The 14102-nt window shown below is 37.5% G+C and overlaps 1 protein-coding gene across 1 annotated transcript; it reads right to left on the reverse strand.

Annotated features, from left to right (window-relative positions):
• Positions 1–1974: 1974 nt before the first annotated feature.
• LOC140167671 (uncharacterized) lies at positions 1975–12794 on the reverse strand. The gene is made up of 3 exons (XM_072190971.1): positions 12718–12794; positions 3908–4930; positions 1975–2315 (listed from the first exon to the last, which is right to left on the reverse strand). Exons 2-3 carry the CDS (start codon positions 4899–4901, stop codon positions 1975–1977), a joined length of 1335 nt encoding a protein of 444 aa, XP_072047072.1. The 5' UTR covers positions 4902–4930; positions 12718–12794.
• Between the last annotated feature and the right edge of the window lie 1308 nt (positions 12795–14102).

Consider the following 14102-nt stretch of genomic DNA (forward strand, 5'->3'; position numbering starts at 1 on the left):
CACACCACTTGATTTTTTCCTTTGTGGCAAAATCCAAGATCTTCGCAAACGTATTACTGAATGCATTCGCAAGGATGGTACGCAACGCAATTGATGCAATGAGGCCCAGGGCTGAAACCTGTATTCGCCAATGAGGCAACCAGGTAGAGGGCAGAGCAGCACAGTAAACTCACTTCAGAAGAACCAAAGACAAACCAAACAGCCTTTTAGGGCTACCTTTTATCCTAAAAAGAGAAATGACTTATATTGTAAATGAAAAAAAAAAAGCAAGAAACAACAAATTAAGAAAGTAAGAAACATAATAAAACAAAAAGGCATAAATAACCAAGAAAAAATAAGTAATCGCAAGTAAAGCAAAAGAAGTCCCATTCGGCATCCATTTTACCCACAAATAATGACACTATTAACAAAATCCATTGCCCATAAACCCACCGGTAAAGCCCATTCCATAAATAAAAGTTATTTTATAAAGTTATCATTGAGGAATGTTTGATATTCATGCATGGTATGTGTACTCCTTTCAATCTTTGAAGTAGCCAAACCTTCTCCGTGGACAGAGTGAAAAACGGGTACATTTCTTTAAAAGAGCATATCTTCAAAAGTTGTGAGCCGATTGATATAATTGTTTTGGTTTATTAAAGCTAACAACTTAAGGTTTTTTACATACCAAAATATATTTGATCAACTTTTCAGAAATAGGAGAACAAGAGGGCGCAATGAGGGGCCTCTTTTTTATGGGACACCCTGTATATGACATCTTTGGGACCAAAGATTCTAACGATTCAGTTATATGTTGCTACCTTCTCTCACTTGCAAAAGACGGTACAAACCTATAATTTGTAGATTTGTTTTAATATTTTGAACCCAGGATTTAAAATTGATATCGGTGCTCAACTATGAATGTTTCATCGATATAACATATAACGCTTAAAAAAAAAGTCCATTATGTTATCGTTCTGCGATACTTCCGAAACCACGATAACTAGGAAAACCGTCGCAGTCCTCACCAATTCACCCCACGAAAATATCTTAGGACAACAATAATTATGACGATTTTGTACATACCTCCCTGACAGTTGACGCTTGATTTATATGACCTGGAAAAACAGACGAGAACAGCATCTGCTTTCTCCACGGCATTAGCCATCGACACTAGAAGGTTACCTTCTGTTAAATGACAAAAGGAGCGACAACATGTAAGGGGTTGGTTTGTTGTGTAGGGCGAGGGAACGACGACTACGTATGTAGGGGAAATACTGTTTTAATATGGACACGATGATCTTTAAAAGTGCTCTTGACAAAGTATGGCGTACTTAACTGTTTGATTGGATTTGCTATACAGAAAGTTAGATCATGACCAATTTTGAGGGTGCATTGGTGGACACCCTCGGACATTCCGATCATGTAGGGCCAAGAAAAAGAAAGCTTTTAATTCAAGCAATAAAACCTCTCTAAACTTATCCTGAAATGCAGGAGCTATATTGTTTGTGATCTGTGACATGAAAACCAAGAACTCGCCTCCTCTATCGCCAAGCATTAGTCTGAGGTTTATATCTATTAGTGGACGTTTTGCTCTGGCCATATTAATGGTTTTATCGCCCGGGCTAATCAATATGCTTGCCTTCTGAAAGAATAACAGCTGTTGGTCATGGAATAATAATAGAGCACGAAGTGCGATGGAATTGCAACTCCGATCGTCGATGTGAGGTCAGCGATCGTCACGCTTGCAACATGTGGACGTAGATGGCAGCAGCATTTTTCTGTCATTAGCATAAGTCTCCACAGCACTACGCAGTCTGTCGTAGGTGGCAGCAGCATTTTTCTGCAGTTTTCAGTAGGCTATCGCACAGGGTAATACACAGGGGAAGCCGACGCTGTCGCCATCTTTTTGTATTGCGCTAGTATAGAAGTTGCAACGGCCTGTGTTGGTGACAACTTCCTCAGCTCCGAACGGCAACACAATCGTTTCTGGAGTTAACCTTCGATAATTATAATAAAATACTTACTCATTTTATCAACGTCCATCCAAACGTTGTATCCTTTTCTCTGGAGCATATTTCGGACTTTGATCACCCTCTGCAGATGATCATGCTGGTAACTGATCATGATATGAGGTGCATCCATGGTTTCTTGATATGATGGGGGAGGTTTGCGAGGACGCGCCGATGTCGTTGATGGGGATCGAGATGCTGATGGTTGTGTCTGTTGTTCCACTGGAGGTTCCTCATGAATGTCAAGGAGGCCCAACTGGTGCAGAAGACCTTGACATGCGTCACGAAGTCTTGGGTTTGGAGACGATCGCATGCCCTTTAGTTCTATCAAATTGGAACAAAAATACCAGTTCAATTAGTTTTTGCTTCTTTGTCGGTGTCAGTTGTATTGTATTCATTATAGTATATTATACTATCATTTGTCATACCCATCATCGTCATTAAAATATTTTAATAATCTATCATTAGGTAGAGTCCAAAATTGATCTTTGAGTTTCGCGAAATAACATCATAAATAACATCATAATTAATTATCAATATAAGCCTACGGTACTTGAGCCACAATTTTAAGGCGTATCGTGTTGACTTCATAGGCCCTATGTCACTTGATCGATAACGCAAAGTATCCTTAAAAAAACAAAATATTTTAGAATATCTCCTGAAATTCAGTGTTACCTTAGAATATCTACTGATATTTTCCGTTATTTTAGAGAATGTTGTGCATTTTTGTGTTTTTACAATATTCTGGTCTTTTCTTAGGTTTTATTAAAATGTTTCGTTATTTTGCGTTATCGATCATGTGACATAGGGCCTCTTCAATGAGCAAAAATTGAAAATTGCTCAAATGATGGGGGGGGGGGGGCATTTTGGGTGGGTTTTTCGGGTATGTGTATATGTATCAGGTACACAGCAAATAACTTCCACCCTGCCTGCCAGGTGATTTGACATGGAAATTCACTCGCGCATCTCAAGCAAGAGCGCTTCAATGATCAAAAATTGAAAATTGCCCAAATGATGGGGGGGGTCATTGTGGGTGGGATTTTTTGGGGGGTGAAAAAAATAATATGTTCGAAATTGGCCATATTTTTACTCCCATGAATTTCAAAGCACTGAAAATTAAGGAAATTGCCAATTTTGGGCTTCAACTTTTCACTTTTGTACACATTTCAATGGAGAATGAAAAATTCACATGCGTTTTTCCGGAAAATTTTCCTTTGCGGAAAAAAATTTAAAATCTTTCTCGTTTTGATTTTTAAGTTCGTAAATAGCATATTACTTTAGGGCCTGGAGATAAAAAAAAAAAAAAAAAAAAAAAATTACAATTCAAAACGACGCGAGTTCCTCAAGTGCGTGTGGTCGGTCCGTCAATATGTGTATGCAGGTAAACAGTGCTCACAGAACTTCCACCCTGCCTGCCAGGTGATTTGACGTGGAAATTCACTCGCGCATCTCAAGCAAGAGGCCCTATGTCACTTGATCGATAACGCAAAGTATCCTTAAAAAAACAAAATATTTTAGAATATCTCCTGAAATTCAGTGTTACCTTAGAATATCTACTGATATTTTCCGTTATTTTAGAGAATGTTGTGCATTTTTGTGTTTTTTTACAATATTCTGGTCTTTTCTTAGGTTTTATTAAAATGTTTCGTTATTTTGCGTTATCGATCATGTGACATAGGGCCTCTTCATGAGCCCTTCAATCAATGTTAATTGATAAGCAGACCTTTATAAACAGGTGATTCCAGATTCCAAATTTAGTCAGCATTTGACCCTGTGTCACTTAATGTTTCAAATAAAAAATAAAAATGGTTCTCGATTCAATTTTCGCTTGCAGGAATCCACTCTGACTCCTATTACTTTAATAAATTATTCAAATCATTTAAATTTCCTTCCCAAATATTACTGTATAAACTCACCTTCCAATGCTTGTGTATCTGTAAAGGTCAAATGAGTAAGAATCGCGTCAAGGTTGCTCTCCAGGAAGGATAGCTTCCACAACGCTTCAATGGTGTATTTCTTCACAGCGTTTGTATACTCAGGTCTCAACATCGCAATTAGGACTGGTACGCCTCCGTGTTGTACTATGGCCTCCTTGTTGGCATCATTGCTTGCAAGATTATTAATACCGGACGCTTGCGTCGAAAGTGCAATTTCAAACGTCTCCTCATTTTCATCATCTATTTTTATTACAAAGCAATACATTCTATTATCAGACTGAGCTGCCTTTTGGAAAATATCCAGCATCGTTACTATGCATTCTCCTGATGTTGCCAAACGTTCACTCTCCTTTTCATTTGCAATCTGAGCTAGTATACACAGACTGTGAATTGTGGTCATACCATCATCTGCCTCAGCAAATTTCATCAGGACGTTAACTGCATTTGCCGCTCGATATATAGGAATGACGTTTGGTGTGTATGTCAGATTGTTCAAGTCCGCAAGGGTACTAGTTATGAGAATCCGTTGTTTGGGATCCTTTGTATATGGATCGTAGGAGTCTAATTCTTTCACTAGATACCGTATTATACCGCTCTTGCAAAATTCTACTGCGACTTGTTGCCATACTCCTTCCGGGAAGTACGACATGGTGACAGATAAGAACATTGCGGTTTGATGCCTAACTTCATACGCAACCTTTCCTGTAGATTTTACAATCTTCACCATCAATTGCGCAAAACCTTGCTCTAGCATGGAGCCAACAATCCTACTGCAAATCTTCTTGTAGTCTTCATCTCTGCCAAGAAGGAAAAAGACATCTGTCATCTGGTCAATTGCATCATACGTTTCCTGTGTAAGATATTCATCACAGGATTTCAGATACTCAATCTTGGACCCAATGGCACGTTTCTTTTCCTCATAAAGGTCTTCTAGCTCCTCTTCTGTCTTTGGCTCTGATGATGTTTCTGTCATCTTGACAACAGTGACAGCAAAACACGAAGCTGGAATGAAGTTTAAAACACGTATACTTGTTATTAAAATGAATTTTATTTGCAGCATTTTATTAAATAAAAGGCACTAAATTAAATGTTCACGTGACCCATGTGCGCCACCATACCAAGACCACCAAGTGATCAGTCGATGTGCTACAATGCTAAGAGATAGGAATTTTTCAGACAAATAATATGATCCAAATTACTGAAAAATTAATAGGCAACTTAATTATACATACGGGGATTCTTTTGAAAGTTTTGGTCGACGGAAAAAAAGTTATCGACGGAAACTCTTACAATAATACTACAAAGTTGCAAAAAATGGCAAATTTGCTAGAAAATTTGGACATGCATCCCGCGTTTCCAATTGAAATCACAAATACACAGGAAGACCACCCGCTGTGCCAAAGGTCACTTTTCCAGACATCCTGTCTAGACGTTGTAATGTCAGCGCCCATCTGGTCACGTGGGCATTAAATTAAGTGCCTTTATTTATTTATGCCCTAAGATGACTGTTTATAGATTATAGAAAAATGAGGCAGGGGAAAGATGCAATTTCAAATTAAGGGAAATGAACATCGACCATAGACGTCTAGTTACATTAGGCCAAATAAAAAATAAAACATGTTTCACGTCCCCTCCCGCTTCCTTTTTTGAGGTTTCTTCAATTTTGTTTTTATTTTTTGAAATTGAGTTATAACTTTTCAAAAAATATGTCTAGGAAGTCAGAGATGTTTTCTATAGCCTTGCTAATATACAAGAAACACTTTTATAAGGTTTTGTGATAGTTAGAAGGGGCCTATCTCGAAGAACAACAAATAAAAAGAGGCCTCCTCCTTTTTCCAGGCATTATTGTATATGCTAAAACAGCTCTAATTGTGGGTATTTCAAGTACACCGATTTTGCGATAAAAAATAAAAAATAAAAAGCCCCCTCTTCCTCCTTTTTTTCAAAAACCCGGACGTGAAACATGTTTTTTTATTTTACTTGGCCTTATAATAAAAGAACAAAATGAATTGATATCAGTTGCTCATGAAAAAATACATCATGCTCAGACTTTTTTACCAATATAGGCCTACATACACGAAATCCCATATGGAGTCCTAAAAAAAAAGTTTGATAAAAACTCTGATAATTTGCATGAAAATTTAACTTATGAACCATTTGTCCTAGAATGATGTATAATACCTCATCCAAGGGGTTTGGGTGTGTAGAGTCCATCTCTTTTGTTATGTTGTCGATTCAAGGTTAAGGTCATGTGTTAAAGGCCACCTTGAAAATGTAACATTGAACCATTTGCCCGAGAACGATATATAATATCTACGGGGTTTTGGGATGCGTAGAATTAATTCATAATGTTTCGATTCAAGGTCGAGGTTAGGTGCTGAAGGCCGGGTATCCAAGATGTATGCCATCTTGAAAATGTATATTACCACTTTTAAGGGTCTTTAAGTGTGAATCCTTTTCTGGTGTTATCTGTTGTTGTTGTTGTAGTTGAATTCAAGGTCAAAACAATGGAAAAGTTAAATTTGTCAGATTGCGTCCCGTGGCCATCTTGCATATACGGACAAAGTCGTTGTCATCATTTTCTTCGGAAGGGGGGAGGGAGTGGGTCCCAATTTTACAAAAGGTCTGCACCAATAAAATCGCGCCCCCCCCCTATTTTCGGCAACAATTTTATAACCCCCCCCCCCCCCAGCACCGATACACCTTACCCCCTAAACAAGCTAAAAATGTATTGAAATCAGTTTTTTTAAAAATAAAATAAACACATTATCTTGGTCATCTTGTGACTCATTACACTTTGGTCATCAAAAATTTTATGACCCTTCCCCCTATTTTTCTTTCTAAAAATTTATGATCACCAGTATATTTGGGACCACCCCTCTCTTCTGGCGGATTTTTTTGCCTTTGGACACTTTAAAAGTCTGGATTTCCAACAGTCACGACTGGACAAAAAGTCTGGAAATCCGAACTCCTCTATAGGGGATGTGCATCTATTGTCTGGAATAGCCCAATCCATAGGCCTACACTACGAGGCGAGATGATCATACTGGAGCATGGAAGAAAAATATCTCTTTCTTCCATGGCTGGAGATGATGAGTGTCGAGATAGAGGATGGTATTATGTTCTTAACATAATTGAACTAACACCTCCAGCTACCTCCGCTATTCGGCACTTCACAATATGACAGTAATTTTCAGCACTGTAGATTTGGACAAATTGACACTTGGCAACGTAAACATCAATCTCTTACATAAGACAATTTTAGGTTTTTTTGGGAACGAAATGTATTCTCTTCAATACGAAAGGTCAAATGCTACATACACTTAGGCCTAAGTACATCCCCGATGACTTCATAATTCAGGCTGGAGTACTGCAGGGGTACACACTTGCACCATTTCTATTTGTAACAGTCCTCGACTATGCTCTCAGGAAAGCACTACATGGGAATGAAGATCGTCTAGGGCTCACACTAAAAACATGACGACATAGCACTACTGGCCAACAGTCTCAGTGATGCCAAAGAGCTACTCCATCCTGTTGAGACTGCAGCGCTAACAGTCGGTCTCAGCATGAACGCCAAGAAAACCAAGGCAATGGTTTGCAATATGGCTGCATCCCCATGATGGAAGCCAGCTTGAAGTAGTTGAAGATTTCAAATACCTTGGGGCTTGGATTGGCAGCAGTGAAAAGGATTTTAACATCAGGAAAGCCCAGGCATGGAGGGCCTGCAACAGCATGAACAAGATATGGAAGAGCAGCCTGCCTAGAAATCTTAAAACCAAGCTTTTCACCGCGACCACAGTCGAATCAGTTCTGATGTATGGTGCAGAAACCTGGACAATTACATCAAAGTTTAGGAAGGCTCTTGATGGTTGTTACACAAGACTACTGAGAAAAGCACTTAATGTAACCTGGCAGTCGCACACCACCAATAAGGAGCTGTACGGCAATCTCTCCCCAATCTCCGAAAGGCTGAAAACAAAAAGGCTGATGATTTGCTGGACACTGTGCCAGAAGTGAAACAGAGGCAGCTTCCAGAGTTTTGCTGTGGCAGCCTACTCATGGTAAAAGATCAAGAGGACAACCACGGAAGGACTACATTAAGCAACTAATTGAGGATACTGGACTAGAGAAACAAGACATTAGGAACTGCGTGCGGAACAGAGTTGTGTGGAGAGCCATCAGCGGAGTCCGACTAGACAAGTCGACATAAGCAATTAAGCAAGCAAGTACATAAAGTTTACTTCGAGGACTGTGAAACATCAAAAATATAAAAAAATATCATTTTTTAATAATTTGCCATAAAATTTGTATTATGTCGCGAAAAACAAATATCAAAACTATTTGATACCAGAAGGACATTCCTCGTATTCAGAATGCAATTTGGTGTGTCTGATGTGCTCTCAGATCCCAGAAAAAATACTCTGCAAAGGTTGCTATCCGATTCCTGTCTACGACAATGAATTTGGCTGATTCAAATTAGGTTAAGTGGACATGTGTCAACATTACAAATATGCCAAAAATAAAATTAAAAAAATATAAAACCACGGGATCAAATTTAAGGTCATATTTATAATCATCATCAGCTTGTAAACCGGGCTTGGAAATTTAAATAAAACACATTGCCTGTCTCATATATATTCCTGTTTGTATTATTCATGGAGCGCTATAGCAAAATAATTCACTGTACACGAACAGGCCTATAACCGTTACTTATATCCTTCAGTTAATTACTGAACCATTGACTGCTGACAAGTTCAAGGTCAATAAAAGATCAGGACTATTGTACCGTGCATACTGCAGTTATACTGTTCATTTGTCTATACACAATACCCAGTACTCTCACCATTGACGCGTGACCTCTACAAACAGTGTTTGTTAGGGGTGGTGCAATAATTATGTGTACCCGGGGGGGGGGGGGGAATAATAGGGGGGGGCAAAGATTTCTTGGCAGGCCAGAAGGGGGGGGCAAGCATTTTTATGATGAGACAATTTAAGGTTTTAAATTCAGTTCCCAAAATCTTGCATGTGTAAGGGGGGGGGGGGGCCACGATTTTTTGGCCCATCAAAAGGGGGGGCAAAGGTGTTTTGGCACGTCGAAAGGGGGGCAAAGATTTTTGGCATAGCCAAAGGGGGGGGCAAGCGTTTTTGGCAGACCATTTTGAGAATTCACCCCCAGGGGTACACATAATTATTGCACCACCGCTTTATAGGTATAGGGCATTGGTGTTTTAGGAAGGAAGGGCGCGTCACGGCCTGCAAACTTTTCTGTGTAAATCGAATGCATCTTTTACCTACTCACTTGTGTACCGCTGTCTTGCGAAGGGCATTAAAGCTAAACCACTTGACGGATAATTTTTGTACTTGATGTCAATCAAGAATAAATGAATGCATTACATGTAGGCTAAAATTGTGCAAGTGAAAAGCGCCCTCTATGGCAATTAGAAAATACCGTAATGACATGATGCTAACATCAACGTCAAGGGCGCAGTCTTAGCTCTCAAATGCCGTTTGTTCTGTTCAATTTGCTTATTTTAATCTCGAGATATGTTTAGTTAACAACGAAATGGTAAAATCACAATTGTGCCACTTTTACTAGGGAAGAGGGCTGCACATGTAAATCAATGATAGCTGATGTTGATGCGTCTAATGCACTCCCCCTTCGGGGCGCGTGAATAAGACGCATCAACATCAGCGCGCATGCATCATTGTCTAATTTCTCTCCCAACAATTAATACCCGCTCATTAACCTATAAGTTTGCAATATTTATTTGTCTTTTAACATGTCCTGAGTGACAAAGAAAACAGTATTTACCATGATAAAATCATTGACATGCACATGTATTTAATTTTACAGGAGAATGTGATCTCTTTCTCTTTTAATCTGTTTTAAGTGGAAAAAGAAAATCATATAATACCTGTATCATGAGAAAACGGTAAAAACAGTAAAAACTATTTTTGTTGTTGTGTAATTGATGCGTTCTTTTGATTTCACGAAGGAACTCTTGATAAACTTGATGCTCATTGATTTACATGTACAGCCCTCTTGATCTTCCCCAGTAAAAGTGGCACAATTGTGATTTTACCCTTTCGTTGGTAACTAAACATATCTCGAGATTAAAACAAGCAAATTGAACAGAGTAAACGGTATTTGAGAGCTAAGACTATGCCCTTGACGTTGATGTAAGCATCATGTCACAACGGTATTTTCTAATTGCCATAGAAGGCGCTTTTCACTTGCACAATTTTTTTTGAGACAGGCTGTATACATAACTGCATCATGGTGTTAACGTGCACGTAGACAGGCATAATTGTCCCATGACTTGAAACCAGCATTAATATTTGGTACCAAGCACTCATCATGCTCGCACCAGAGAGGGAAATCAGGGAATAATCTCTGAAACCAATTTATTACACAGCCTCCCACATCTTATGTGCGTTTAACTTGCTGAAATCACTTTGAGCAAAAAAATAAAATAAAATAAATAAAAACATAAAACATAAAACATAAAACATAAAACATAACAAAACAAAAACCATTAACCCTAACCCGCCTGTATACTACAAAATACTACTTGATATATGCGCTGTTCGTGCGTGCATCCCACGTGGTGTGATGACGCAATCGCCCTAAGTGACATATAGGCACGGTTTCGCTGGCCAGCGAAGCCCAAGACCCGTGGCAAGGTGTCGCCGACCGAGTGCTTTGCATGCGAGTGGTCTCGGGTTCGAATCCCACCCACAGCAAACAACTTCTTTCATTCTTTCCCTTCCCTTCGCCAAAAGGGTTAAGGGACATACTCTAGAGTACTAGGTTGATTGGTCTAAAATATTTTTAACAAGGTAATATGACTATTAATCAGGTGAAATAAAAATAACCCATGTGCAATAATTTTTTATATGAGTCCTGGTGGGAGGGTAAAATGGGATGGGGGATTTTGGCGAGCGGAAAATGATCCTTCTGTTAAAAAACCCCTCAAATTTGTCACTCTCCTAAGGGGTTGTGTAATAAATATGAGGGGGGTAAAATTTCATAATGGCGTGCCAAAAATGTTGCTTGCTCCCCCTTCGGCCTGCCAAAAATCAATTGCCCCCCCTCTCTGGGATTAAGCGATTTTTTTAAACTAACTAACTACTATTCTAACTTACTTGGACCCTGGAAATAGTAGATCTTATCTACTATTTCCATGCTTGGACATACTTATTTTAATTACTTCAGAGTGATATTTATTTATTTATTTACTTACTTATTTATTTACTTATTTATTTACTAATTTATTTATTTATCTATTTATTTATTTACTTATTTATTTACTTATTTATTTACTTATTTATTTACTAATTTATCTACTTATTTATTTACTTATTTATTTACTTATTTACTTACTTATTTATTTACTTATTTACTTACTTATTTATTTACTTATTTATTTACTTATTTATTTACTTATTTATTTACTTATTTATTTACTTATTTATTTACTTATTTATATACTAATTTATTTACTTATTTACTTATTTACTTACATCGCGTTCTGTCACAATTGTTCATTATGTAAAAAAGAGACCGTTTTAAACAGTGTTAAAAGGTGCATCTGAGCCCGGGCATCTGTGGACTCAGGTGTAACTTTTAAAATGGCCTCTTTTCTTACACAATTAACCATTGTGACTGAACGCAATGACATGTGACGCTATATATTGGTCCACATTTTTTTACATTAATATTTTTTTACATTTCGTAAAATATGTTTTGACTTATTCTAAAAAGTACTAGGGAGAACTTATAAGTTGTGGACCGTATATTAAAATTTTATAGCAAGAATGTAATTTTGGCATGTTTGACATATGCCTACAATTTGGTAGAGAAATCGGTGTGAAGTATAACATAATGTCAATGTTCCAAAAATAAAACAGCGAGTGGTAAAAGCGATGACCCAAATCATAGACTTCCAGTGAAAATCTGATCAAGACTATTATATAGAATAACAATGAGAAAATAATAATATATAAGCCTTTACCTTTAAGATGAGATACAACTTTCATTTTACTGATGATTATTTCTAGGCCAAATTTGATACGGAAATATGGAAAACCCATCCCAGAATAGCACTCAAAATTTGAAAAGTGAATGGTTTGGGTTTTTTTTTAATTTTTTTTAAATTTTAATAACAGCATATAGGTCCGAGTTACTATGGGCTTGTGCATGTAGAGTTTGTTATGCTCCCGGGGGGCCACTCACATGTTAAGGTGGTACGGATATGTGCCTCAAGGGTCCCTTTTTCAGGCTCTCCGGCAGTTCCTTAAGCCCCACATTTGGATCTACTCCAGTTCTTTGAGCCTCAAACTCTGACAATTGTAGCTCTTTAAGCTCAAATTTGGAAATAATTTAGAAATTTTTAGCTCAACAGCCTATAATTTGGCCCTAATTTCAGTTCTTCAAGCCCCTATTTTGCCCGAAAATCAGTTCTTATTTCCCAAAGTTTGGCGCTCCGCGCCGCACACCCCTACCAAAATTTAAGTTGAGTGCCCCCCCCCGGGTTATGCTTTGTGGTAGTGGTACACTCTAAATTTTAAGGATTAAACATAAACTATTGTTTTGAGTACCACGCAGTTGACATTGACATATACAGCAAAATTGAAATATCTCAGTGGCTAGTGGTTTGTTAGCACAGAGAAGATGAAAAGTAGCAATAGGAAAATACAGAACACATTTAACAGAAAAACAAAGCAGGAATGGAATAAAAAAGAAAAGCAGGAAAAGAAAAGTCGATAATACAATCAATACTTACTTTAAATCACGATAATTATAATTATTTCCTCTTCAAAATGGCGACACCTAACAGGCCCTGTTGTATGACTATTTTTATTATGTAGTAATAGGAAAGTATATTATTGAAATATCTCTGACAGAAGGAAACGCTTGAATGGGCATCGACACGGTGTACCATGAGGGACATGCAAACTTAAAATAATTTTTTACAAACTCAAATAATTTTTGCAAACTTTAACTTATTTTGAGTTAGCAAAAAGTAATTTAAGTTTGCAAAAATTATTTGAGTTTGTAAAAGATTAATTTAATCTTGCAAAAATTATTTGAGTTTGTAAAACAATAATTCAAGTTCACAAAAATTAATTGAGCTTGTAAAAAATTATTTGAGTTTTTAAAAAATTATTTGAGTTTTTAAAAAATTATTTGAGTTTGTAAAAAATTATTTGAGTTTATTACAAATTATTTTAAGTTTGCACAAATTATTTCAAGTTTGCATAGTACACCGTACATCAAATCAGTGTTCCAGAAATGCAGTCATGAACTTTGCACTTAAAACTGATTTAATTTTCATTAACTTTATTTTGTGGAAGAATTTTGCAGGGGGGGGGGGTTGTCAAAGATTACACTTTAAAATAGTATTTAGTTTCTATATATTTATACGAGTAAGGCATGATGAAAAAGACACTATAATCCAAAATTGATACATGCAATGACAATATAAAATTGAATTTAAATGAACTAGGAAGCTGAAAGAATCACGATCTATGAAATTGGCTTGCTGCTGTGCTTGAAGTCAATATCTTTAATGCAAGACAAATTCATACGTGAAAATGAACGCGTTGGTACGGGTCAAATTTCATTTTTTAAAAACTTATTTCAGATATTTTTGTGACTTGATCACGAACAAAAAGTCCAAATCCACTTACATCGGTAATACCGAATAAGTCCACGCAATGTTAACACTCAGCTGAAGATGTAGTAGGGGACATCTAAGATCGTGTTTTTACGCTTTCTGAGGACTTCGCTTCGAGGACGCGTGTTTAGGTCCTAATCCTTGTTATGTCGGTGTGTTATTCAGTTATAGTCCTCGGAAGTAATAAGCAAACGCCCCGACACACAAATCCGACCCCTTAACAAGCACCCCATCACATCCATTCATCCCATCCATCCCTAACACATAACATTACTGGTCGACCTACGATAAATCGCCCAATAAAGCGGACTTAGCCACCGGCCAGTTCCAATAAATGCTTCAGTACAGGCCATACGGTTTGGATAGATTGACCAGCCTCGATTTTCTTTTTACAGGACTCGCTAGTATTTTGGAGATGACCATGGAAATAGTAGATGAGAAGGAATCACAACGAAATCGATCGCCTGTGACTAATCCCTCTTATCTATTCT

Source organism: Amphiura filiformis, chromosome 13 (assembly GCF_039555335.1).
Source record: "Amphiura filiformis chromosome 13, Afil_fr2py, whole genome shotgun sequence".
Classification (NCBI taxonomy): domain Eukaryota; kingdom Metazoa; phylum Echinodermata; class Ophiuroidea; order Amphilepidida; family Amphiuridae; genus Amphiura; species Amphiura filiformis.

Coding starts and splice junctions, on each gene's coding strand:
- LOC140167671 (XM_072190971.1), bottom strand. CDS start 4,901: ATGACAGAAACATCATCAGAGCCAAAGACAGAAGAGGAGCTAGAAGAC. Junction 2,316..3,907: donor AGATACACAAGCATTGGAAG/GTGAGTTTATAC, acceptor CCAATTTGATAG/AACTAAAGGGCATGCGATCG.